Below are 27,173 nucleotides of genomic sequence, written 5' to 3' on the forward strand. Positions count from 1 at the left end.
TAGATGGGCACCGAGCTCCGCGGAGAAACCAAAGGGCCTCCCGGAAGGGACATTCATTCCCAGGCGGCTCAGCACTTCCGCCGGGGCGGGCGGAGGACCCGGAAGCGCCAACATGGCCGCGGTGGCGGCCGGCGGGGCGGCGGCGGCGGCGGCGCTGGGCGAGGTGGAGGATGAAGGGCTCCTGGCCTCGCTGTTCCGAGACCGGTTCCCGGAGGGCCAGTGGCGCGAGCGGCCTGACGTGGGGCGCTACCTGCGCGAGCTGAGCGGCTCGGGGCTGGAGCGGCTGCGGCGGGAGCCCGAGCGGCTGGCGGAGGAGCGGGCGCAGCTGCTGCAGCAGACGCGGGACTTGGCCTTCGCCAACTACAAGACGTTCATCCGCGGCGCAGAGTGCACCGAGCGCATCCACCGCCTCTTCGGGGACGTGGAGGCCGCCCTGGGCCACCTGCTGGGCCGCCTGCCCAGCTTCCAGCAGAGCTGCCGGTGCGGGCCCCGCGAGGGAGAGGGGAGCCCCGGCTACCCCTTACCGCTGCCCGCCTCGGTGCCTCCCTGTAAAACGGGGGGTGCAGCCCCTCCTCCCAGAGTGGCTGCGAGCATCCCATGAGATGACGTTTGTAAAGCGCCTGCAACCCCGAAAGCGCTGTGCAAATGCTAGCGTTCGTTATTTTTTCAAAATGTTAAATAATAACAAATCCCAGAGCTGACGCTCACTCCTTGGGAACAAGTCTCTAAACAGTTCTCAGCCACATGTTTCCTCCTCTGTAAAATGTGGGTATCGGGACTAGATAGATGATCCTTAGCAGCCTTCCAGCTCGTAAGTTCTATAAATAGGAACAACTGAATGAGTGAATGAAGCGTTTATCAAGGGCAAAGCATTATGCTTTGTTTCAGCAGGATTTGAGAAATGAAATGCATTGTTTATTGCAGTGACTCGGACCAAAGTTATGATGTTGGTCATGATAATGGCTGCAATTTCTCTATCGCTTTAAGGCTGCATTAAAGCACTGGCCCTGCAGTAAGTTTGTGAAGGAGGTAATGCAAGGATTGTTTGCTCTGTTTTACAGATGAGGAAAGGTAGGCTAGGAAAGGTGATGATTTGTCCAGCATCACTGAGTAAATATTTTAGTTGGCATTTGAATCCCAGCCTCCTGATTCCAACAGGCAAGCCTTTTTCTGCTACACTGTGCTGGCACTTCTGTTGGACGTGAATAGAAAATCTCTCTGGTTCTTTGGCCTGAACTTGGGTGAAAATGTGAGATAATTGGACTCAAGCTTTGGACTCATGTATTTATCCCTTCATTTGCAATAGGAACTTTGTGAAGGATGCTGAAGAGATTGGTTCTAACCGCCATATGAATACCCTGACCCTGAACCGGCACACAGAGATCTTGGAAATCTTGGAAATCCCTCAGTTAATGGACACCTGTGTTCGAAATAGCTACTATGAGGAGGCTCTTGAGCTTGCAGCCTATGTGCGCAGACTGGAAAGAAAATATTCTACCATCCCTGTTATCCAGGTATCACCACTGTTGTTTTAAGCTTGCCACATTGGGTCTCAGGTCTCTGGTGTTTTCCCTGCTACCTAACCATGCGTAGAAATGTTATATGGCAACCCCTTACTGTATTTACTTTATTATATGTTATTGTAATTATATATTATTGTGAGAAATAATCTGGAGCATAAATTGAAACTTGGCTTTGCTGGCAATCTACAAAATAGTTCTTCAGAAAATTTAGCTTCATAATTCTGTAAAGCGTAGGAATCAGTCAACAAACCCCTATTGTTAGGCCCTTGGGCAGATAAAAAGGTTAGTTAAGACACAAGTCCTACTCTCAAGGTGCTCACATAAGATACCAATGAGAAAACTCTTGTAGACAATATTACAAAATACATTATTAGGGAATTAGGAAGCAAGAGGCCTTGTCAGGTCTGAGGGAGAAGATTGTAATTCACCTGGGAAATCAGAAGGCTTCTTGAAGGGAGGGGGCATTGGACTTGAGTTTTAAACCATGGAGTAGTATAGATTACGGTCCAGCAGACGTGACTGCACTCCAGGCATGGAAGGCCACCTGAACCAGGGCTCAGACATGGGTACACCATGTTTGTTCAGGCAGCAAAGCATTTTCTTATTTGGCTGGAACAAAGAGCTTGTGGATGCTTGGAAGATGGGGTGGTGCCAGGTTGTGGAGACCTTTGAATGCCAGGTGAAGATGTTTGATAAAATGAGTTAGAAAACATCTTTCCAACTTTGGTGTAGTCATGCTTTGTGTGTTGGAGGTAGTGTGGTGTAACGGATAGAGATCCAGCCTTGGAGTCTGAAAACCTTCTCTCTGACTCATCCTGGCTGTATGACCTCTATACAACTCATTTAACGTCTCAGTGCCCCAGGCCACCCACTAACATTATCATGTGCAGAGTTAGGAGCCAATCTTTGTTGCTAGAAAAAGATTTTTAATGGCAGTTCCCCATACTAATGAAGTCACACATGTCCAGTCTTTTAAAAAACAAACCTAACGTTTTTCCGCTAACCACTTCTGCTACAATTTGCAGGGCATTGTGAATGAGGTCCGTCAGTCTATGCAATTGATGCTCAGCCAGTTGATCCAGCAACTCCGAACCAACATCCAGCTCCCTGCCTGTCTTCGAGTTATTGGCTATCTTCGTCGAATGGACATTTTCACAGAGGCTGAGTTGCGAATCAAGTTCTTACAGGCCCGAGATGCATGGCTGCGTTCCATCCTGACCTCCATTCCCAATGAGGATCCTTATTTTCACATTACCAAGACCATCGAGGCATGTCGTGTCCACCTTTTTGACATCATCACACAGTACCGTGCCATATTCTCTGATGAGGACCCGTTGCTGCCGCTGGCTACTGGTGAGCCCTCAGTGAATGAGAGCGCCATCTTCCACGGCTGGGTCTTGCAGAAGGTCTCTCAGTTCCTGCAGGTGTTGGAGAGTGACCTTCAGCGTGGTGGCAGTGGCCGCCTGGACTCGCTGCTCGGCCAGTGTATGTACTTTGGGCTCTCCTTCAGCCGAGTAGGGGCTGATTTTCGGGGCCAACTTGCCCCTGTGTTCCAGCAGGTTGCTTTGAATACTTTCAAGAAAGCAGTTCAGGAAGGTGTGGAGAAATTTCAGGATGAAATGAATTCCTATACTCTTATTTCTGCTCCTGCTGCACTGCGGAGTGCAATTCCTGCTGCCGTTCCTGTGACTCAGCCTGGAACCTTGCAACCCCCCATGGGACTGCTGGACTTCCCACCACTGGCTTGTTTCCTCAACAACATTCTGGTTGCATTCAATGATTTGCGTCTCTGTTGTCCTGTGGCTCTGGCTCAGGATGTGACTGCCTCTTTAGAGGATGCCCTTGGCAAGGTGGGGAAATGCCAAGAGTCATGGTGGAATCCTGCTTTTTAGGGATGAGTTGGAAGGTTTAGCAAGCCTCTCCCTCCCTCTCCCATTTTGACATTCCCCTTCTCCCAATCATATTTTATTTGTAGATAATGGCTTTATCAAACAGTCATGTGCAAGATCCTAGGTGAGAAGCTCTAGCTACTGTGGACTAGAGGAGGTTCTGAACTGTTGTACTGACTCCTGGTTGGATACTAATTTTCTTATTATGGTGGTACTATTTCTTAGCACTCTCCTCTTTTTTATACATACTTTCCTAGGACTGTAATCTTCATTTTTCTTACCCTCTTGTTTCACTGTTGGTTTTTCCCTTTGCTCTCAGAGTGTGAGTAAGCATTCCAGAGCCAGACCTAGGGTAGTGAATTATGGGTAAAAATAAGCTTTTCCCTTGGCTACAGTGAACAGGACTTAGAGCTTGGCTGGTGTCTGTCTTAGCCAGGTGGAACCATAGATTCAGCCCCTGGAGCCAAGTGTGGTGAGGAGAGAGGCGGGATATTTTGCCACGTCTCTGTCTCTCTTCTCTGAAGTTTCCTGGACTTGCTGTTGCCTCAAAGAGCAAAACTCAGTAGGAGACGTGTTTTATTCCTTACTTCCTTTTTTGGGTCCATCACAGTTTGGGCTTATTCTTATGTTGGAAATAAGTCATTTTCTATGTTGTCTGCACACCTGTTGCATTGGTATTGGTTTCTCTGGCATTTAATACTGTGCTGCTAAGAACTACACCAGCAGTCAGCAAGCAGAGATGGCTGTGAAGGTGGGCTGGTTTCAGGAGCTTGATGATTTGGAGCTTGAATATTAAATGCGATGAATTGGCTTTTTAAGGTATTTTTCTGTCTAAAAGTTCTGTCTGTTGTGTTGTACATAGCACAGCAACTTATAGTACTTGGAGAATGTGCCTCATGGGACTAAAGACAGTTTTGGGGTTTGTTTGTGTTTTTTTTTAGGTGACAAAAATAATATTGGCCTTTCACCGGGCAGAAGAGGCAGCGTTCAGTAGCCGGGAACAAGAGCTCTTTATCCAGTTCTGCACTGTTTTCCTGGAAGACTTGGTCCCTTACCTAAATCGCTGTCTCCAGGTCCTCTTCCCGCCAGCCCAGATAGCACAGATTTTGGGTAGGAGATTGAGAACAATACTTTTCCGTACTTGACCTTTTTGTTTTTGTTTATTCCTCATATTCTTATCTGAAGAACAGGATCCATCTCTGCTGAGAGTGACAAGCATCCACTAGCAACGTCAAGACCGGCATGTCTCACTGTTCACTTTGTCCTCGTAATCACTTCAGTCTTTCCATGGGCATGCTCGTTGGCTGTAGTGACTTAATGGTTGATCCAGCTCTGCCGGAGTTGTTCCTTATTTGTAGCCCAGTGGTCATTCTTGAATTCTCATTGCATAGCATGCTTTTTGTTATATGGTAACCATGTAGGCAGAGTGAGCGAGCATTTATGAAGCTCTTATCATGTGCTAGGATTACACATACAACCAAAAAGACAGTCCCTGTCCTCAAGGAGCTTACATTTTAACAGAGAAACACAGCGGTGGGGTGGGGGTCAGGAGAAGTGGAGAAATCATCAGTCGGTTCATGGGCTGGTTCAGGTTTGATGAGAGCATGGCTGACATGGGTGCTCACTCAGATGGAGAATCTGGGAAGGAACCTGCCGCTGGGAAGAGGAGGAGACTGAGGGTGGAGAATTGCCAGTGTCAGAAGGCCGATGTGTCTCTAATGTTGTTAAATCATGTATCTTACTGCTTCTCTGTGGGCAGACATTGAGTAATTTGCCTCTTTTCTCTTTTTTTTCCCTGCTTTTCCCACTTCCCTAACCTTTTGAACCCAGGCATTCCACCCACTCAGCTCTCCAAGTTCAGAAACCTTGGACATGTAAATATCCAAGTCATCCAGGAGCCCTTGGCTTTTATCTTGCCAAAGAGAGAGGCAGTTTTCCTATTGGATGAGAAAGGACTGGAAGAAGAGATCATAGCTCCAGCTCTAGAACTTACAGAACAGGAACTCGGTCTGGCATCTGCTCCTGAAACTTCCCTAGAGAATACAGAAGAAGAAAGTGCCCTGGGGGACCCTTTGCCATCTGACACTCCTTCGACTGGGACCTAGTGCAAGGGTGGCTAGTGCTTGCTTACTCCTTAAACATCTGCACAGTTTCAGACCTGTGCCTCCTGGAATCAGTAATTTCTTGACTGGATGCACATTTGCAAGACCCAGTACTGTCTCCAAGTTCTGTTTGACACTGTCCTACCACTTGAACCCTTTTACCCAGAATCTGGGTGGGCCTATATTATATGAAGGGATTTTGTAGGAAGAAGGTTTGTTAATGGTGCTGTGGTCTGACCACATTGACTTCTTATGATTGAATTTATGCTTAGGAGGCCTGTGGCCTTTTTTCTGAGACTCTCTCTGAGGAAGTGACATAGCAGTACACATATACAGAAAGGAAGTTGTGGAGTAACATTTTGGGTTTGAAAATGGATTGGGTGGCATATAAAGATATATAACAATAAATAAAAAATATTTTAGCCATGATGACTGACTTATTCGATATACCTTTGTCGCTCTTACTACTAATAGCTAACCTCAGTATAGTGCTTAGAGGTTTGCAAAGTGCTTTACATATATCACTTGAAATATCATTTGATCTTCATAATATCCCTGTGGGCTAGATGGTGTGACTTTCCCCATTTTGCAACCGAGGAAAGGTTCCAGACTTAGGGTCACTTCAGTGAGTAAATGTCTGAGTTGGGCCTTCTTGACTGTAAGTTCCACCCTCCGTCCACTAAGACCCACAGCCACTCTTTCATCTTATGTGAATAACTGTAAAAGGAGGAGGACTAGGTCAGGGATTGTTAACCTTTTTTGTGTATGTTCTAGCTCTTTGGCAGTCAGAATACTCTTTTAAATGTATAAAAAAAATGCATAGGACTACAATTATATTTAAGTATAGTTACTAAAATGTTTTTTAAAAACAAGGGTACACAAACAACCAATTCAGCCAAAATGAGAAGGAATGCAGAAAACCGGGAAAACATTTTACCAAAGTTCTTTGATAAAGGTCTCTTCCCTAGTATACAGGGAAATGAGCCAAATTGATTTTTTTTAAAAAGCCATTCCCCAACTGATTAAAGGTTAAGGAATATGAACAGGCAGTTTTCAGAAGAAATCAAAGCTATTGATAATCTCATGAAAAAATGTTCTAACTCATGAATAATTAGAGAAATATAAAACTAAGGTACCATCTCACATTCATCAGATTAGATAACATGACAGGAAAGGAAAATGACAAATGCTAGAGGGGAATACGGAAAAACAGGTACATCTCAGTGGATAGAACACTGAGCCTGGAGTCAAGAAGACGAGTTCAAATCCAGCCTCAGCTACTTCCTAGCTGTATGACCCTGAGCAAGTCACTTAACCTTGTTTGCCTCAGTTTCCTCATCTATAAAATGAGCTGAAGAAGGAAATGACAAACCACATCAATTTCTTTGCCAAGAAAACTTCAAAGGACGTCCAAAAAATCAGACACAACTTAATAACAATGAACTGTTGGTGGAGCTGTGAATCTATAACCAAACAGCTGTCAAACTGCATACCTTTTGACCCTACAACAATGCTACTAGGTCTGTATCCCAAAGAGCTCCAAAAAAGGAAGTGAAAGGACCTAAACGTACATATAGCAGCTCTTTTTGTGGTGGCAAATAATTGGAAATTGAGGAGATGTCCATTCATTGGGAATGGCTGAACGAGTTGTGGTATATACTCTGATGAATTACTGTTTTCTTATAAGAAATGGAGCAAGAAACTGTTGAAGAAAAATCTGGAAAGCTTTATAGGACCTGGTGCAAAGTGAAATGAGCAGAACCAGGAGGACCTTGTACCCGTAGATACTCTGCTTAAGACAAGGACCCAAGACAATTCCAGAGTACCCATGGTGAACAATGCTACCCACCTCCAAGAAAACAAGGGCCGATTGAAGCATACGTTTTCATTTGGGGGGGGGGGCAGGGGGCAACATGGCTAATATGAAACTATGTTTTACATGACTTTAGGTATATAATTGATATCATGTTGCTTGCCTTCTCAAAGGGTAGGGCAAGCAGGAGGGAGGGGAAGAATTTGTAACTTAAAATTAAAAAAAACCCAGAATGTTGACAATAACAAACCAAAGTGAAAAAATAAAACACAAGTGCACAGATGCCAGGTTGAAGAACCCTAACCTAGGGCTGACTCCAAGTCCTCCCAACAGGCCCTCCGCACGGAGGACTTCCCAGCCCAGCAGGCGGTTGGGAACTACAAACTTCCAGCGTCCTTAGCGGCGGAAGCGGAAGTGGCGTTCCCGGGAGGCCAGCGTTCTGATGGCCATGGGGCGGCCGTGGGAGAAGCTGCTAGCCGTGGCGCGGGGCTGCGGCAGCGCGGGGCCGTGGGTCGCGGGCTCCGCGCCTCCCGTCGTAGGCCCCAAGCTGCGCCGCCCGTGGGCCCGTACCTTGCGTCGCTGGCTGCTGCGGCCGCCCGAGCCGCCGTACAGACACGTGTGCCAGGTGGGCGAGCCGGCGCTGCGGGCCGTGGCGGTGCCCGTGGACGCAGCGCGGCTGGCGGGGCCCGAGGCGCAGGCGCTGATCGCGCGACTGGTGCACGTGATGCGCGCGCAGGGCGCCGTGGGGCTGAGCGCTCCGCAGCTTGGTGTGCCGCTGCAGGTGCTGGCCGTGGAGTTCCCCGAGCGCCTGCTCGCCAGCTACCCGCCCGCCGTGCGAGAGGCCCGCCGCATGGCCCCCTGCCCGCTGCGCGTGCTCGTCAACCCGCGCGTGCGCGTGCTCGACGCCAGCCTCGACACCTTCCCCGAGGGCTGCCTCAGCGTGGCTGGCTTCCTGGCGTGCGTGCCACGCTGCCGGGCGGTGCAGGTCGAAGGTGCGGGCTGGGCTGCGGGGGTGGAGGGGCGTACCGAGAGAGAGAGGGAGAGGGAGAGGGAGAGACAGGCGTTGAGGATGCAGAGAGACAGCTGGGGAGGAAGAAAGGAGAAGAGCATCTGTGAAGTGCCTACTGTGTGCAGGGTGCTGAGAATGCAGAGAGACAGGTGGGGAGGAAGAGAGGAGCATCCATGAAGCGCCTACTGGGTGCTGCACTGTCACTGTGCTAAGCTCTCAGAAGGGCAAAAGAGAGCCCCTGCAACCCGGAGCTCACAGTCGAATGGGAGAGACAACGGGCCAATAACTACGTACACACAAGATACAGACAGGATGACTTGGGGGTAGTCTCAGAAGGAAGGCACAAAGATTAAGGGGGACCCAGAAGACGCTTCTTGCAGAAGGTGGGATTTTAGCTGGTACTTGAAAGAAGCCAGGAGGGAGAGATGAGGAGGGAGAGGGTTCCAGGCAGGGAAGACAGTTCCTATGGTTGATATTTCTTGGGCTTGGGTCCGATGGGTACGGTTTCTCAAGTCTTAAGGGTCATTGAACCTTGTGATCGTTCAGTGGAGTACAGAACCAGAGGTAGTATGGCAGGAACAGGAGTGCAGTACCTGGTTTGGTTCACTTGACAGTTACAAGGAACAGGGATTGAGAGCATGTCAAGAGATGTGATGGATAGCTTTAGGCTGCAGCATGTTGGCTCTCAGGTCTCTGGGAAAGAGGGGAAGGTCCAATAGATCTAAATAGTTATTGATTAATATGAAAATCATAAATCCCTCAGGGAACACCTGGTACTAGTCAAAGAATATACTTTGCCAGAGGGTAAGATCATCCAGAGCACAAAGGAGTGTTGTTATGCCAAGCTCAGGGCACAGCCTGCTTGCTGAGCCTTAGTTCTGAGAAACAGGATGTCTCCAAAGAGCTTGACACTTGATTGGTATGATGAAAAACACAATTGTTTAGCACCCACACACTAGCATGGATTAATTTAGCAGATTAGCATGCTCTCACCTAGGAGAACCGGAAGGATAGGATGCTGGACAGGTACATTTTGGTGGGGAGAAAGGGTTGGGAAAGAGCCACCCACCCTTAGATGCTGCCCAGAAGGGAAGGTGGACAGAGGGCTACCCTGAGTACTTGAGACCAGAGGGTCTTCAAATTTTCTTAATCATGTACGCCTTCAGATCTTTTGAACATATCCCTCCAGTGTGTCTTTTGCTTATTTATACATGACATCCCTGTACTAAGGGGCAGTGTAATGTGGCTGGAGAGCTGACCTTGGAGCCAGGAAGCTCTGGGTTCATGTCCTGGCCCTGGGACCCTGGACACATTTTACATCTGAGCTCTGCCTAGGACAGCAGGTGGCAGAGAAGATGTCCTCCCCCTTGAGAGAGAGAGCTAGCTTCCTGTTCTGGGGAGAGCACAGGTGCGGGGCATGGCCCTGCTGCTGCGCTAATGGAATGGACTTTATAAAACAAAAAGTAGAAATTTTTAAAAATGAGATGACAGCTAGACTTTCTAGAGCACTTTAAGGCTGAGGAAGCACTTCACATCTGTGATTTCATTTGATTCTCTATGTGAGGTAGGAGCAATTATTCCCATTAATTCCCATTTATCGAATGAGATAACCCTCATATAGTGCACTGCAGCTCTTAAAGTGGTTTATAAATGCTTGTTATTATTAATTATTTATTGGAACAGGCAGATAAGTGACTTGCCCTGGGTCACATAGTTACTAAGTGACTGAGGCTGGAGTTAGCCTCAGATTTTTCCTGACCCAGGCCCAGCGCTTTGTCCGCTGGTCCATTAAACTGATGAAATGTCAGAGTCAAAAGGAAGGGCATTGATGCTTAGGGAGTAGGAGAGGAACATGATTCATCCAGCACCTTAGGAAAATCACCAGCTGCTTTGGAGAAGGGGGTAGCGGTGGCCGCAGCAGCCATGTTGGTAAAGAGAAGGGGGCAGATGTGAAGGGATGAGGAGGCAGAGATTTGGCAACTGATCAGATACGTGAATATGAGGTTAATGAAAGTGAGGAGCCAGAGATGACCCCGAGATTGTGAAAACCTGGGTCACTGGAAGGATAGTGGTGCCCTCAACAGTATCAGGAAAGTTTGGAAGATGAGTAGGCTTGAGGAGAAGATAATATAATGATATCTGCAGTCCATCCATGCTAGGGTAGCAGCTAGGTGTCGCAGTGGACAGAGCGCTGGACTTGGAGTCAGGAAGACGTGAGTTCAGATGCGGCCTCAGAAACTTATTAGCTGTGACACTAGGAAAGTCACTTAATTTCTATCTCGGTTTCCTCATCTGTAAAATGGAGAAAATAGTAGTTGGGAAGGTCAAATGAGATAACATACACAAACCTTAAAGCGCTGTATAAAACCACTGTGACTCACTCCTTGCCCCAAATTAAAAGGAGGTTGGTGGAGTCCTTGCCCAAGCCAGGAGATGACCGGTGAGGCAGGAGTTAAAACCAGAATTTTTGCAGAATGCCATGCAGCTGCTGTGGGTAGTGGCCACACTGATTCTTTTGCGTGCACAACAGAAGGAGGGGGAGGTACTTTGGGGAATAAGGCTAAGTGTGGTGACAAGCCCCGCAATTGGCTAATGGTGAACTGGGACCTCTCTTCTCAGCCTCTGTTTGGGTGATCGCACGTTCCTTATGGTCAGGCACAGCCCCACTTGGGAGACCACTGCTTTGGACAGCCAGAGGCATACCATGCAGCACCTGGAAAAAGAGAAGAGAAAGAGGAAGGGCGGTCACTCACCAAAGACGAAGGGTTCAGCCTGCTCCCTTTTGTGTGTCCTTAACAACATATCATCTGCATGTGCTGCTTTCCCAACTCTGAATACAGTCTTTGTGTTCTTGGATTAATGGGGTACAGCTCACATGTGGGGAAAATATCCACACACTCTGCACTATTTCAGGCTTTACCTGTTGTTTAGGGCCCTGAGCTGAGCTCAGACAAAAGGACATTGGATAGGATGAAGTCTTGGACCTATCTTGAACAAACCACTCAATCACAGTGGGTCAGAAGGTGGAAGTAAAGGAAAACAGCATTTATCTTTACAGGGTTCTGTAGCATTATTAGTTGGCTAGTGTACCTGCCTTAAGGTTAGAATGTTGGGGTGTTGGTAGCTAAGTAGACATAGGTAGGCTGGAGGAGGAAGAGCAAAAGGAAAGAGAAGCTGCTTGGAAAACGACAGGTAGCTTTTCCACCCCCTAGCTCTGAGTCCACAAACTATCAGAGATGGCAACAGGGCTGAATACTAGGTGAGGGGAAGAATTGCAGCAATTCTGTAGGGGGAATGGGAACCCTCTTTTCTGAATTCCGTTTCTTTATAATGCTACTTACTTAGCAAGGAGAATGTGGGAGAACCTTAACTAGGAGGGAAGAAGGGGGCAGTGAGGATGGGAGATGGAGAATTGCATGGTGCAGTGTTTTCACCAGTGCAATGAATTTCATTGCAGGGTTGAATGAAAATGGAGAATCTGTGGTGTGGCAGGCCAGTGGATGGCTTGCCCGGATTATACAGCATGAGATGGACCACTTGCAAGGCTGTCTCTTCATTGACAAAATGGACAGCAAGACTTTTACAAATGTGCGGTGGATGGAAGTAAATGACTGAAGTCTTCCTCTCCAGAGTGAATTCTGAAAAAGCATCTTCCAGTAGCTGTAACCTTAGGCTGGCCGCGTTTGAAGTTAATGATGTGCTTGGCCTACATTTCGCTGATCACAATGGTTAGAAATTACTGATTCAAAGAACATCTATAATGAAATTAGTGCTCTGGGCAAAATATTTGACCTCCACTTTTGAAAAGGAGTAATTATCGCTTGGAGATACCTAATAAAAGAGGCAATGTATTGTGTATAAAGGGCTCACCTGGCATTAGGAAAACCTGGGTGAGTCTTGGCTCTGAAAGTATAGCAGCTGTTTGACCAGGGATAAGTCACATAAATGCTCAAACAGTTGAAGCTGAGAAACAGACACAATGCACGTAGGCTTTGGTGGAGCTACTTTCCACACTGGGAGTTCCCCAAACATAAAGGTATAATTCCAAACAAGAAAACAAAAAACTTATTGAGTGGACGGTACTTTTTCTGAAGGTTTTCCTGGAAAAGAGCATAAACACACACATACACACACTGCAATTGGCATTGCTCACTGCATGATTTTTACAAGACCTATAAAATCAAAGTCAAAAACTGGTCATAACTGTAAAGAACTGTAAAGCATTTTCCAAATAGCCTGATTTAAATGCCTAACCATTTTAGCTCTCAAGTACTCCTGTTGGTGATCACTCTCGGTCACAGGATTTTAAACTTTTTACATTTACCAGAGGGGCCACCTGGGATGGAAGGAGGAACACAGAATCTCACCAAAGCCTAGTTACCATGAGATCTCCAGAAAAATTTATTTCTTCCTTCACCCAAGTAGAAGTAGAGAAAGAAAATGCAGGAGGATAACAGCACTGCAAAAACAAAGGGTGAGCTCATTGGTTTGGGCATCGTTCTGTAGAGTGGGTTTTTTAGGGTAACTTATGGGCCCCTTCTCAAAATAATGTTTTTTTTTAACAATCACCTCCATACGCTTTTGAGTTTAAAATTTTTCTCCCCCTTCCTCCCCACCACTCCCCAAGACGGTGCACAATCTGATATGGACTATACATATACATTCCTATAAGACATATTTTGACACAGAATAATGTTTTTTAAAACATAGAATACATAGGATTGCAAAAGAAACCAGTTACATTGAAATAGTTATTAAAATTTCTTTAAAAGTTCCTCAACCCCAGGTTGAGAATCTGAGGTGAAGCCACTCCCACTGGCGTGCATTTCTTGTCAGTTGGCCTCCTGAGACAGAGGGATGGGTGCTGGATCCAGGAATTGGGAGACCTGGCCATCCATCCTGGATCTGCCAATTGGTCACCCTCGTTTTTACATTCTAGTTGAAAAAGTTAATTTTTTTTCCAAGAAAAAGGACACTGTCATCTGATTAAGGTTGAACTGCTGGAGTGAAAACTGCAGGAATGTGTCAGAGATGCTAAGCTCCAACTAGAGAATATTTCGCCAGTGGCCCCAACTACGAAGTACTTGGGAGACTCACTCTCATCATCAAACTGTTCAAAGAAATGACAGTGGTCCCTGTCCCATTCAGTCTGACGCTTAATAACAAGCTGCTATTCACACCCACCTTACAAATTTGTGTAGATTCACAATTTAACTGTCCTCCTGTTTCATTAAGTTTTCATCCTTTAACATCAGCCCTAGGATGCCAAAAATCAGAAGCCATCCTTTTTCTGCTTCTCAGCTAGTAGCATCTGGCTTATTCACTGAAGGCAGTTCAGTATTTGAGGATGAGTTGGGGATCGTCCTCTTCTCAACAAGCATGGCTTAATAATGGAGAGAGTGTTTGACTAGCCAGGAGACCACAGTGCAGATCCTAGGTACTACGCAAGTCATTTAACCTCAGAGCCTCAGTTTCCTCATCTGTATAACTTACCTGCCTCGAGATAGTTGTGAGGAAAGTGCTTTGCAAACCTAGTGGCCATAGATGTGAATTATAGAATCTGGACAGGGTCAATAAAGGTCCACGGAGATCAGCACTTCTTACTTTCACACATGTAGCTGTAGCCTTAAGTAAATCTTGGCAAAAGAATCAAATGCTTTATTAGTTATTAGGAATACAGGTATCATTCCAAAACCAGGTTAGGGCCAGTTCTTGCCTCAGTGAGACTAATGACCATAATGGGATCATTTTCCTCGGAACAATATCTTGCAGGGCCACAGAACTCAATGCTTGATCAGCACAGGCCTGAGGTGGGCAGCCAGGTCCTACCTACTGTCTCACGGTTCTTCAGTTTTCACACTGCAAACGTGGTTTATATAAAAAGCTATTATAGGCTGTGGTTCAGCATATACCTATATGACTTGCCTTTCTCCATAGGGTGGGTTTGGCCTACATTCAGGCCTTTGGAGCTTAATGACAGCCAGCCAGTCTGGTCAGGCAGAACTGAATCCCATTTTTCCCACATTGCCTTTCATCCTTTCCCCAAGGAGACTGCTTACCTTAGTTCTTAAGAGTCAGTGGTGACCTTAGTTATTGGCTATCCTTTTCTAGCAGGTGAACACAGCCAACACCCAAGTAAGGAGGGGGAACAGGTTGTATGTGTACTAGGACTTCCCCATAAGACTCTGCCATTCAATGGGAGGTGCCTGTGGAGGGGTGGTCAGGTGGAATAAACTAGGGTGTTGCAGCACAACACTGATTGTGGGAAGAAAGGGAGGTAGAATTTGTAATACTCACTGGAACTTGGTGGGGTCATCATGGCAAGGCTAAGATTGGTAAACTCCAGTGGCCAGTCCAGAGTGTGGTTGGGTAGGATGTGGGGAAAGGGTGTCAGGGTATTTGTTCATCTTTCATACCATTAGGTATGGCCTTGATTTATGACGCTGATATCCAGAGATTTAACATTTCAGAGTTAGTGCTGCTACCAAATTCCAAGGGAGAAAGGATACAATACATAGTCATCACCATAGGACAAAGACACCATCCTCCTTTCCCTTGTAATCATTCCAGTGCTTCTTGCAACAATGGCCTCCATGTCAGCAAGAGAAAATATTCCACTTGCTCGGGTAGTTTTCACCAACTTTGCTTTCTGATTTGACAGAAATCCTAGAAAACGGAAAGTCAGCCCAATGCTCGATGCTCATTTAGAACCAAAGGCATGTGCATGGAAGAGTGGAGACTATAGGAGGAAGAGGCTCTTCAAGTGATGAGTCTGGAGATTTTTTTATGGAATGAAATCTTTTGAATGCAATATCAGATATATTAAAGTGAGTTGGCTAATGGGCAGACCGCTCTCAGCTGTTTCTCAAACATGTTTGAAAGTCAATGTTAGAGGCAGCTAGGTGGCCCAGTGGATAGAGCTTCAGCCTTGGAGTCAGAAGTACCTGAGTTCAGATCCGGCCTCAGGCACATAACACTAGCTGTATGACCCTGGGCAAGACACTTAACCCCAGTTGTCTCACAAAAAAAAAAAGTCAATGTTTAAGTTAAGGATTAAATGCTTACATTAAAGACAGGTAGCAGTGTCCATACCAGCATCCCAAAGAAGCAGTTAAGAGCTGGTGAATAAAATTGTGGCAACCCCAAAGCACCTGTTATAACCACTCAGATTTACGTATGCCTAAGAAATGCTACTGGTTGGGGCAGCTAGGTGGAATGGCTAATAACAATAGAGCACCGGCCCTGAAGTCAGGCATACCTGAGTTCAAATCCAGCCTCAGACCAAACACTTGACACTAGCTGTGTGACCCTGGGCAAGTCACTTAACCCCAATTGCAAAAAAAAAAAAATACGACCAACTCTAAGTCAAAAGCAACGAGGAATCTTCTGACCAAAGAAAGCTACAGTAGGTGGTGACATAAGGAGAAAACTACAGAAAAGGCTTAGAAATATAGCAAATAGAAGTGCAGGTAGTGGACAGGTCTACAGATCTATCTTTTGTCTCAGTATTTACCAAAGTAAACTGGCCATTTAAAAAGCCATTTAAAGAGTTAAGCATTCATTGATAATGGTCAAGGTTATTCCCCTACACTGACAGTCACAGAGCTAAATTCAACCTTAGAGGCCATCTAAGAGTCAAACCAGGATTAAGAACTCCTTTTAACTAACAAACATGTGTTAACAGTAACAAATTACTTTTATTACTCATAATAAATAACTTCAATAGACATAAAATACGCACAAAGAAATATTTGTTAAACTGAATTGTTTAATCTTTCATAAGTGACAGGATGAATCTGCCACTCTGGGAGGCAGTCTTTTCTGATTTTTAGATAGCTCTGCAAAAAAAAGAAAGGATTCTGTTTCTCTCTCACCCCACCGTCTTGTTTTGCCCAAAGGAACCACACAGATCTAAACTGGCTTTTTACCCTAAAAGAGATATCATAGACCCTGAAGGGGTTAATGTTTGTGACATTTTCCTTTTTTCATTATGCAGATTTTAAAGGCATGGTGAAATCCCTTTATATAATATCAAGAGACCAGAATGAGACACCTTACCTTCTAAGACAGCATAGATACCCTGTAAATAAAAACCCAAAACACACTAATACAAGATGATGTGTTCCTGAAATCTGCTGGCTAGAGGCACCTCAGTCCAAGAATACCAAAACCCAAAAACAACCTAAAAAAACCAAATCTGAGAATAACAGATGCTGAAGAATGATTATTACCTCTGAGGCTAGAATGAGCCTCCTAGGGGCAGCCAGGTGGCGCAGTGGATAGAGCACTGGCCCCGGATTCAAAAGGACCTGAGTTCAAATCCCGCCTCAGACACAAAGCAGTCACTAGCTGTGTGACTCTGGGCAAGTCACTTAACCCCACTGCCTAGCCAAAAAAAAAAAAAGAAACTTAGAATGAGCCTCCTAGTATCAATCCCAATGACTCCCACCCTCACCATCCATTTGGCAGAGAATCAATTAGTCAGCAGTTTATTTGCCGGCAGTAAAGGGCAGCTTACCAGGAGCTTCAAGGAAGTGCTAGAGACATGACATCACTCAGGTAGCTCAGGAGGGGGAAAAGGTTTATTAGGCCATTTCCAGGAGAGGGACTCTAAGTGCAGCAACACTGTGCTGTTTCCACAGGCAGAAGGAGGAAAAGGCAGCTGTGAAAATTGGGCCAACAGTCTTCACTACAGACCTAATTTCTTTTGACTTGAATAGCTTTTCATTTGCAGAAGTCATCTCCTCCTCCTGCATAGAAGAAACAAGTCCACGTATACCTAGCCTCAAAGTGACACCGGCAAAGTTCCTGATGATCCTAGGAGCCAAAGGGCTTCAGATGGCCTTTTCTCAAGAACTAGGACATGGCTATAAAGAGAAAGGAGGAGGAAAGGGCTGGCTGAGCTGGCCACCACAGGAATGGGATCGTTCCACTCCCTGAAGCTTTTGGGTGATTTTATTTTTATTTATAAACAAGACAAAAATTCAAGCAGCATTAATTTAGAATAATTACAAAAAAAAAGTTAAAAAAACAGAAGACAGGGAGAGTCAGGAAAAGGAGTAGTGAGCATTTGGAAAGGAGGAAACATGTAGAACCCAGGCTCCATCATGTATCGGCCGTGTTCCAGCGTCTCTGAGGCTGTAGGAGAAGCCCATCCTCCTTGCTTCCCAGCTGGTCGCCAGACAGCAAAGTGGATTCTGTTGTGACTCTGGGATTAGCCACGTGGGGCCCTGTCTGGCTGCTGGCATGGGGACAGGAAGTGCTGTGGACTTCCCCTGGTCAACCTCCCCCCTCGTCATCACCCCAACAGAAGCTTTTAACCTTCCTGTCCAAAGTCCTCTGAGAATTTCTTCACTTTCAGAAGGTCTTCTGCATTGACGGTGGGTCGGGTGGTGGCCAGAGACCGAAGCATGTCAGACTGCAAAGAAAGAAGAGGTAGCTAGGACCAGGAGAGGCTCTTCTGCCCCCAGCCGCCATCTTTTATGCTGAGAATTTTTCCAGGAATGAGTGAATTGGAGTTTGTACACTGGGGTAGGAGGGTGTCTCACTTCATACCTTCATGTTATATTATGAAGTTATTAGTGGATTCAGCCTATACCATATGCCTGCCTGAGCGAAGACAGGACACAGTAGGCAGTACGAACCCTAACAAACCAAGCTGACAAATATTTTATTGAATACCTGCTGTATGCACAGTCAAACCCCTCATCTCAAATGGAAATCCTTTGTACAGACTTCTGATGCTAAATAAAGTGAGAGGAATCTGCACTCTCTATCTCTCCACAGTGAGACTCTTTCTTATGTAAGGTAGAAGGACTGTGGGGCACACACCACCACAGGTGGCTCTGTGTTTAGAAGAGGGCACAGTTGTTTAGGGGCAGTGGAGTGAGGAAAGTTCTTAGTTTGTACTCTGGCTGTCCATCTATTTACCATGCACACCACAGGCTCCAACAGCTTGTCACTGGGTACATCCATCCAAGTCATCTCAATGGCTCCAGGGTCTCCTGGAGAGCAGGGGGTCAGAAGGTCATCTATCATGACTCCAGGGTTGGTGCGAGAAGGACCCCGAACCTGGAACCAAACCAGAGACATAAGGGGCCTAGACCTACCAGCCCATCAAGACTTACTCTTCTGTAGATTCTGGCTAGACACAATAAAAATGATTCTCTGAGGAATATTTTGGGGCTGGAAAATGCTAAACAATAATTCTAAGATAACACTGGTTGTGTATGAAATTGCTAAGCTTATCAAGTCATCCAGGGAGATCAAATTCATGAGAAAGCGATGCTGTCTAACCAAGAGAGCTTTAGGTCTAGAAGCAGACATGGAGGAATCGACAAGCGAATCTCCAGGGGCCGGCACAGGACAGTAGAAAAAAATATCAGGCTTGGAGTCCGGAGAAGTTCCAATACAGCTTCTGATATGGATTAGCTAGGTGAGCCTCAGGAAATCACTTAACCTCTCTATTCACTTCAAGCAACTCCCCAGCTTATCTTTTAAAAAACTTCCTTAAATTTAGAAAAAAGTGAGTGAATATCCCTATTTTGTCCTTCCAACTGCCCCACTGAAAAAGAAAAACAAAATCTCTGTAACAAATATGCACAGTAAGCAAAATGACTTCCTACTGACCACATCTAAAAACTGTCTTCCTGTGAAACCTCAGGCCATCCCCTACCTCCATTCACAGTGCCTCAGATCTCCTGAGGCAAAGACGGCTGGGGTCTGCACCGGTAGAGGGAGCCCCCCAGATAACTCTCAGGCTAGTAAAACCCCTACTGGCCTGCTCCTAAATCTGCCCTCCCTGCTTTAATACCCACCTCCCTCACCCCAATCCACCAAACCCCACTACTGAAAAAGCTCCATCAGGTATTCTTCCCTAACAAACCACTGTCCTCCCAGCATGTCTCTTAAAATGACAAGGAACTGAAACCCAAGCCCCCCTACCCCATCTCCAACATGTTTCTGTGCATGGACCTGAAAAGGAGGACATATCAGACACATACACTCTACTGTCCTTGAAGAAGAGGAACACACCACCCGAGAAGCCAGAGTGTACAAAAAAGGAAGCTTACAAAGCCTGCCTGGTAAAGTCTGTGCCCTCCTCCCCGGCCACACTGTGCAGCTTACTACCCTACCTTTTTGAAGTGTGTTGCTGACTGCACTTTTCGCACAGGCTGCATGAGAGAATCCCGCACAATGATGCTAATGTCTGCTCCCGAGTAGCCGTCTGTCTTGCGGGCTAGCTCGAGGATGTTGGCCTCGGTGAGGCTATGTGGGGTGTTCCCGAGATGCAGTCGGAACATCTGGGTCCGGGCTGCTTCCTCAGGCAGTGGGATGTAAATTCGTTTTTCAAACCTAGAGTCAAATGCATAGGAATGGGTGCTATACAGGTTTAGAGAAGAACAGAGGTTCCATCAAGAGTCTCCCCTCAACTCCTAAAACTAAGATACCAGGGTAAAAAGGCTGGAAATTAGAGGCCCCCAGTACCAGAGTGACATTACTCGAAATCTCCAACAAAGCTATGTAATTAACACTACCCCAAGGGAATCTATGTGGGGAGGGGGAAGAAAGGAGAGAGACTGATCGAATGGATTCATTCCAAAGGAAAGAGAACAACAATGAATTATCCGATAGCACAGGAGTTCTCAGTCTAGTCCATGGATAGATTTCAAGGGGTCCATGGACTGGTCTCCTTAATATGTTGATAATATAAGTGGATTCCTTTGTAATCCTGTGTATTTTATCATATGCATTCTGAGGAGCTCATCAGCTTCTCCAGACTGCAAAGGGGTCCCTGACACAAAAAAACAGTTAAGAATCCTTGCTGTAGGGCTGATGGGTTCTGAGGTGTGACCTCCCCCAAGGGCTCTGCTTGCCCAAATCAAACCCAGCAAGATTGTGAGTGAACCACGAAGATGACTAGAGTCAAAGGTGGCTGGTTAATGTATACCTGACAACGGGATGGAGAATGAATTTAGCAGCTGGTACTAACTACTCCAGTGAAATAGGGGTCATACCCACCTCCTTCTAATGGCTGAATCCAACACCCAGGGGATGTTTGTGGCGCCCAGGACCAAGGTGCCATCATTGTTGTTCCCGACCCCTGTGGAAAGGAGGAGACAAAGAAGCCGATCATGAAAACGCGACCATCCCTAGCCATCGTCTCGGGGAAAGGACCTTGGGGGCTTTGTGCTGGTGTGAGCAGGACACACCAACTACCAGCACCTCCTGAAGTGAGAACAGGCTGGTCTGTAATTGCAGGCAGAGTAGAAAAGAAGGCAACAGCAAGGATTAGTTGGCTTCTTGGAGGGGACAGAGAAAGCACGACTGGGCTTTGTGCCCTCATGTCTCCCTTGATACCCACAGTCAAAGTTCCAGAGCTCCTTTGAAGTACTGTAACTTTGCCCAGGGCTACTTAAAGAAGGCTAAAGAGTGCACAGAGGGGAGGCAGGAGAGCGGAGTAGAAAGAGTCCTGGATGGGGAATTAAGAGAGCTGGATGAAATCATATGTGTATTCTTTAAAAATACAATAAAAACAAGGGAACCCCAAAAGCTTCAATGGCCCTGGGAGGCCTGTGTGTCCCTAAAAGCCAGCAGTGACCAGCTAGTTCTTCATGGGGGCATTGCCATGAACCAGCATGCCCTGCTCCAGGCCAAACATCAGGTGCCAGATTCTCCTTCACGGTCAGCCTGTGCTGGTGCCCTGGTCCAGGTCAACCCTGAACGCCGGCACAGTGAGCTGGATGTACTTCTCTGTGGGGTGGTCCACCAGAAGCTCTGCTTGTGGCAGGCTTAGCAGCTTTCTTGCTGGCAGGCCTGTCCGTGCATTTCTACTCACACCTGCTGGACAGGCGCTCTGTCCCAGGGCTGTCCAGGAGGTGCAAGCATGTTCAGGGTGAAGATTCTAAGGCGTAAAGGCCAATGAGCAGAGACGCGGGGGAGGCAGGCTGGACTGGCTCTGGCTCTATGGCTCCAGGCGGTCCCTTCCCCCACCCCAAGGACCTCAGCGTCATCCTCTGTAAAATGAAGACGGCGCACGCGGTGACCTCCAGGCTCCTTTCAGCACTCACCCTGCATCTGGACCAGGAACTCCGTCTTGATCCTCCGGGCAGCCTCGCTCTCATTCTCATTCCGAGATCCGCAGAGGGAATCCACCTCGTCGATGAAGATGATGGAGGGTTTGTGCTGCCTGGCCAGCTCAAAGAGGTTTTTGACAAGCCTGTGATGAAAAGCCACAACTTTTTAGCTGGGATGTGACTGCTCTTATTCACCCCAGCCCTCTCCACCCCACATGGCTTCTGGGGATCTGTCAGCAAGCAGGACTTGGTTCTCTCAAAGGCAGAGTTCACTCTGTGCCATTTTCCCCGGCCCCACTGAGCCTAGAGGGAGCGTGGCCTGGCTACTGACTTACTTCTCGCTCTCCCCCAGCCATTTGGACATCAGATCTGAGGAGGACACCGAGAAGAAGGTGGAGTTGTTGGCTTCTGTTGCCACAGCCTTTGCCAGGTAAGATTTCCCTGTGCCAGGAGGTCCAAAGAGCAGGATCCCCCTCCAGGGGGTGCGCTTGCCTATGAGAGGAAATGAAAAACTGGCAGGTGAGCAGCAAAGGATTCTGGACTCAGATGACCAAGGGGGCTAACACTGAAGCTGGGCTCTTCTGTCCTGTCCACAGCCTGACCACCCTTTTAGGCGACCCCTGGCCTTCTTTGGCCTTCTTTAGCTCACTCAAGTGACAGAAGCCTTGCTGACACTGTTCTTATGGATGAGTTGGACCAGAAGTCAGGTGGCACTGGCATCGTCCTCATCCAGGTGGTGGGGGATGGGGAACACCAGGTCGCAAGGGCCCTAACTCCTCGGCAGGCTCTAGTCCTGTGTCCTCATTCTGACTGACGGGGCACAGGAATCAAGAGGTCTCTCACTCACTAGAAGAATGGGAAATTGTTTTCATCTCTTTCTGGTAACTTTCGACTTCTTTATTTTTGGTATTGTGGACTGAATCAGTTCGACCCTCACCTGTGAACAAGTGTGGGAACTTAATGGGCAGGATGACAGCCTCTTTAAGCGCTTCCTTGGCTCCCTCCAGTCCAGCCACGTCACTCCACCGAATGTTGGGCTTCTCCATGACGATGGCCCCTGTAACAAGAAAGCAGAGGGGCTTAAGGAGGGGCCCACGAGCCCCAAGGGGATGACCACGCAGTCTCATACGACTTACCCATCAGCTGTTCTTGCAGTTTCTTCTTCTCTGGATTCTCTCCTTCACTGTCGCTGTCACTTCTGTGGAAATGAAACAGGTGGTCACAAGCTGATCTTTCATGTTGGCAGCAGGGGTTCTAACAAGCAAGGTCCAACACCTGGCTGCTGGGGCGCAACTGAAGGGACACAGAAGTCCACTGGCGACGCCATGAGCGGCTGCATCAGGGGCGCCCTCCCGCCAAAGCCCGAGGGAGCCCTCGGTCCCAAACGGAAAGGTACCCGATCCATCCTCGTAATAAGTAGGAGCTGGTTTGTAAAATCAATATGCTATTGCTAAGTGCAGCTCTTCAGGGCACAAAATAATAATAACCAACATTTCCACAAAGCTCTAACATTCACTAAGCACTTTACATACATTATCTCATGTAAACATCACAAAGGCCTTGGGGAATAGGTAATGCAGGACTATTACCCCCATTTTACAGATGAGGAGACAAGCAAGCATCAGCTGGTCAGCGTCAGTGACATACCAAGTATCAGAGGTCTTCCTGACGCAAGCCCAGCATTCTATTCACTATCCCATGCTGCCCCTTCTAAAGACTTTTAGCACCCCTCAAATCCTCTAAGAGGCCCCCCAACTCATGTACAATTGTCACTACAGAGGAAAAAAACCAAACACTGTTGCAAAATCTTGGCCTCCTGGAAGAAGGGTCTGTTCCCAGGAGTCTTCCCATCCTCCAGGAAAGGCCTTCCACTCAGGGCACCCACCCTGTCAAATCACGTTTCCTCATGACAATGTGCTTTCTACAAGGAACGTATTCCTGTCCCTGGGATACCACCTGCCAGCTTCTTCTCTTGTTGTGGTTGGTGAAACTTCAGCTGGAATTCGAGAGCCAGGCACTTCATAAATTCAGGCTAATCTTATTAGGGCATTTAAACGCAATTATTTCTCTAATTGTATTGGATGACAACACACACAAAAAGGACATGTGTCCTTGGGAGCTCTGGGGTCCTCTTGCTCATACTGACTCAGCCCCTCTGGACTGAGACACTCACCCCTTGCTGTCATTGGGAGCCTCCTTCACTGGCTTTTTGCTTTGCTTGTCTTTATTCCGTAAGTAATCCTTCAGCTTCTCCGCCCGGTCCAGGTACTGCATACACTTTCTCCGGATGCTCTCCTTTGCTTTATCACTGTGTGTCTCATCTGTAAAAGAGGCCCAGTTAGCCTCAGGGGTCACCTCCTCTTTGTAGGAGGTGCCCACAGCAGCTCAGGGCCCCACTCTGACTCACATTTGATTGCATGTAGGAAATATTCCACAGCGTGTTGGTAGAGCCGCAATGCCTCCTCATAATTCTTGGCTTTATCCTCCTCTGTCGCCTTCGTCACCAGATCAATGGCCTTCTGGAAAGACAACATAACACAGGGCTCCCAAACAGATCCTGAAAGCACTCAGTCACAGGCAGCAGGAAGACACTGGAGCCAATGAGCTCAGGCTGACTTATTCATCTGTCCTAGGCCATGAGAGCCAAACACTTCCCAGCCATCAAACAGAAAGGCTTTAAAAGAAGGCATGAAAAGACAGTCATGCCTTCTCCACAATAACCACACAGTTAACAGGGATTTCACACTTGCTCTCCTCTCTGGATTCCAGCAGGAGGAAACCTGAGCTAATGTCCCAGACTAGAGTTACAAAAGGATGGAGGAGTCATTCTGTTGTTATTAGGACACTTTATTCCACTAACTCCAAAAAGAAAGTCCAAAAAGAAAGTGTCCACCAACAGAAGACCTGGGATTCCACTGACCCTCCACTACCATTAAGTAGTTTAGAAAGAAGACCAGAAATTACACTATTTCCAGAAACAAATGGCAGAAGATGATGTGAGATTCAGAGAAGCCCCACGTCCACTCATAGACCTCACTGTGTGGATTTCAAGGGAACTTGGTTCAGTTCTACCGGCTCCACTGAATTGACTTCCTTTGGTTAGAGAGGAGGACGAGAGTATTCCTGAGACACTACAGTAAGTGTGGGAATATTTCTAATACAGAGTTTAATGACCATAAACACAAGACAGGCCTTTCTGTCTCAAAGACACATGCATCGATAGTCAAATCAAATCATATAATACACAATTTCTGCAGACCAGACACCTTCCCCAGCCCCCTCAAGCGGGATTTTAAAGGATGAAGGATCTTTATGCTCCAAAGTCTAGTTGTGGAAACTCATAATTTCACCTCTGGAAAAAGCAGAAAGCCTTTAACAGAAACAATATTAAATTATGGGGATTACAAAATCACAGCTGGCAACTAAAACCCCATCTCTAATGAAGTGATACACCTCCTGGTCCACTGGGGGATAAGGCATTATCAAATGTCATTGAGGCTCTTCCGTCAGAAAAATACAAACATTTCCAAGCAATGTGACAGACTGAAGAAATCCATTTTAGTTAATAGCAAACCAATCCAACAGCTTTAAAAGATAGGAAAAAGAGTAAGAAAATGTTTGCTGCTATCATTAGGAGTTTAGTCTTTTCTTGGAGCATACTGTAGTTTTCAGTCTTACTGGATGAAAAGCCTCAAAGACAAAGTCCTAGACCTTCTGGACCCTCTGCTGGTTTTTTGCCGTTGCTCATTAGTGAACACTAATGACAATAGCCTGGTTGCTACAAATGTCAAGAATGCATGGGAGAGAAATTTCTGCTGGGTGTGTTTTTAGCCAATCTAGGCACAGGGATAGGAACTGACCCTGTGATTTCACTGTTATGGAGAGCTACCACATGAGGAAACACTCTTTATGAATGCAGGGACCTTTTCTGCAACCTACTGTCTTAGAAATCTGACTAGAGCACAGAAAGGTTAAATGAACTGCCCAGGGTCACAGAGCCTGTATGTCAGTCGATATATCTAGGGCTAAATAAAATTAGGTCAAGCACCTAAGTTTCAAGATGGAAATTTTGTGAAGTGGAGAAAAGATCACTAAATACATAAACCTTTTTCCCCCACTGTATCTCTTGATAAATAAATTCCTCCAAAAGGGTGAGGAAAGCCAGTAACGATTCACATATCTACAAGTGTTTTAAGGTTTACAAAGTACATTCTGCAAAACATCCTAGAGAAGCAGGTAACACCTATCTTAGCTATCCATGTGACAGATGAGGACGAGGAAATTCAGAGGTGAAGTGACTTGCCTAAGCCAAAGAAATGGGTAAGGGTAAGTCAACTGGTGGGTGTGGAGCCTGGCCTCCTGCTCCAGCTGTCCCCTGTCCTAGGGTCTCATGGCCATCTGCTATGAAATGGAAACACGTTAAAGGAAGGAGAACCAGAGACCAGAGAGGCTTCAGGGAAGTCAAGCAGTCATGTAGTAGACTTGGTATAAATCCTGGCCCTACCACCATTCCCTGGGTGACCTTGGGGCAGGTCACTTCCCTTCTGCGGGTCTCAGTTTCCCCATCAGTAAAGCAAAGGAACCAGGTTCCGCGGCAGTCCGGTGCCTCCAGGTAGGGCATGGCACCTGCCCGGTGTCCCCAGGTAGGCTGAGGGCGGGGGGGGGGGGTCTGGGTCACAGAGCGTGCAAACAGGGTGGGGGCTCGCCGCCCACCACGAGAGGGTCAGAGCGGGGGGCAGCAGGCAATGGCCGAGCGCAGGGCGGCCTCAGTTTCCCCAGCTGCGGGCCCCAGGCATGCAGCGGCTGAGGGCCCGGGCCACAGCCAGGGCGGCGGCTGGGGGCCCATCCTCCTCGCCGGCGCCGGTCGGGCCGGGCCGGGCCATAGGCCTCCCGGGCGGCCTCGGCCTCGGCTGGGCCCAGGCCCCGGGCCGGCCCGGCCTCCCGGCGCGGCCTCCCCTGCCAGGCCCCCGAGGCCGGTACCTGGAGAGTTGAAGTTGTCATTTCATCTCCCGGGCGGCCCCGGCAGCCCGTGGCGCTGGTTCCGGCCTCGGTGCGGGCCCCTGCGGGAGGCCGAGGACGCTGGGTCCAGGACGGGCCGACGGGCGGAAGGGGACGCGTAGCGGGCGGGGCCCCGGCTGGGCAGCCTCGGCTCCGCTCGGCTCCGCTCGGCTCCGAGCTCACCGCGAGCGAGCGAGCGAGAGGGAGCGAGCCAGAGAGAGGACGGCGAGCGCGGCCTAGAGCGGCCCAGCACCGGCTCCGCGGTCGCCCCCTGGCGGCCGCAGCGGAGAGCTGCAGTCTCGGCGCCATCCCCGCCCATCCATCCCTGAGCAAGCGGCCAGGCGCAGCTGGGCAGATGGACTGGGGATCCAAGGCAAGCCGGTCGGGCAGAATGGATCCTGCGCGAGATGCATAATAAAGATCAAGATGACTTCCCGCATGTCTGGAATGCAGAGCCTGTGAATGGGGGTAGTAGAAGATAAGGCTGGAAAGGTAGGTTAGAGCCAGATGGTGGAGAGCCTTGAAGGCTGGGTCCAGCCCATCCCGGGATGGATATCGAGCAGAGGGATAGACAAGAGAGGAAACAGCCCAGTAGCACTTAAGCGTGCACAGAGGCCTCTTGCGAGCATACTCAGTTGGCAGTGTTTACTTTATTAAAAAAGAACAAAACCTACAAGGTTAATGTCTTCGCCTTTTCTTTAAGCTTAACTGCACTAAGACTTTTGGGACACCTTGTATAGGCATGCAACACGAAGGAAGACAT

At 47.6% G+C, this 27,173-nt stretch overlaps 2 protein-coding genes across 4 annotated transcripts; one reads left to right on the forward strand and one right to left on the reverse strand.

Annotated features, from left to right (window-relative positions):
* The first annotated feature begins 11 nt into the window (after positions 1-11).
* On the forward strand, positions 12-12,198 carry COG8 (component of oligomeric golgi complex 8). Of its 3 annotated transcripts, XM_078149370.1 has the most exons (6): positions 12-480; positions 1,307-1,514; positions 2,549-3,373; positions 4,354-4,522; positions 5,243-5,419; positions 11,794-12,198. In XM_078149370.1, the coding sequence occupies exons 1-6, from the start codon at positions 113-115 to the stop codon at positions 11,949-11,951; spliced, it is 1,905 nt and encodes a 634-aa protein (XP_078005496.1). In that variant the 5' UTR covers positions 12-112; the 3' UTR covers positions 11,952-12,198. The 3 variants fall into 3 exon arrangements, with proteins under 3 accessions (XP_078005496.1, XP_020844743.1, XP_020844747.1); XM_020989084.2 differs by lacking the exon at positions 11,794-12,198 and having other exon boundaries at positions 17-480; positions 5,243-5,943; XM_020989088.2 differs by lacking the exons at positions 12-480; positions 1,307-1,514; positions 2,549-3,373; positions 4,354-4,522; positions 5,243-5,419 and adding an exon at positions 7,743-8,319.
* Positions 12,199-16,900: 4,702 nt separating this feature from the next.
* VPS4A (vacuolar protein sorting 4 homolog A) lies at positions 16,901-26,615 on the reverse strand. The gene is made up of 11 exons (XM_020989087.2): positions 26,393-26,615; positions 23,820-23,931; positions 23,586-23,733; positions 22,549-22,610; positions 22,350-22,469; positions 21,748-21,904; positions 21,407-21,555; positions 20,358-20,439; positions 19,472-19,691; positions 18,267-18,407; positions 16,901-17,754 (listed from the first exon to the last, which is right to left on the reverse strand). Exons 1-11 carry the CDS (start codon positions 26,411-26,413, stop codon positions 17,653-17,655), a joined length of 1,314 nt encoding a protein of 437 aa, XP_020844746.1. The 5' UTR covers positions 26,414-26,615; the 3' UTR covers positions 16,901-17,652.
* Positions 26,616-27,173: the final 558 nt, after the last annotated feature.

The sequence above is a fragment of the Phascolarctos cinereus genome, unplaced genomic scaffold, assembly GCF_003287225.1.
Source record: "Phascolarctos cinereus isolate Bilbo 61053 unplaced genomic scaffold, phaCin_HiC Scaffold_2;HRSCAF=192, whole genome shotgun sequence".
Classification (NCBI taxonomy): Eukaryota; Metazoa; Chordata; class Mammalia; order Diprotodontia; family Phascolarctidae; genus Phascolarctos; species Phascolarctos cinereus.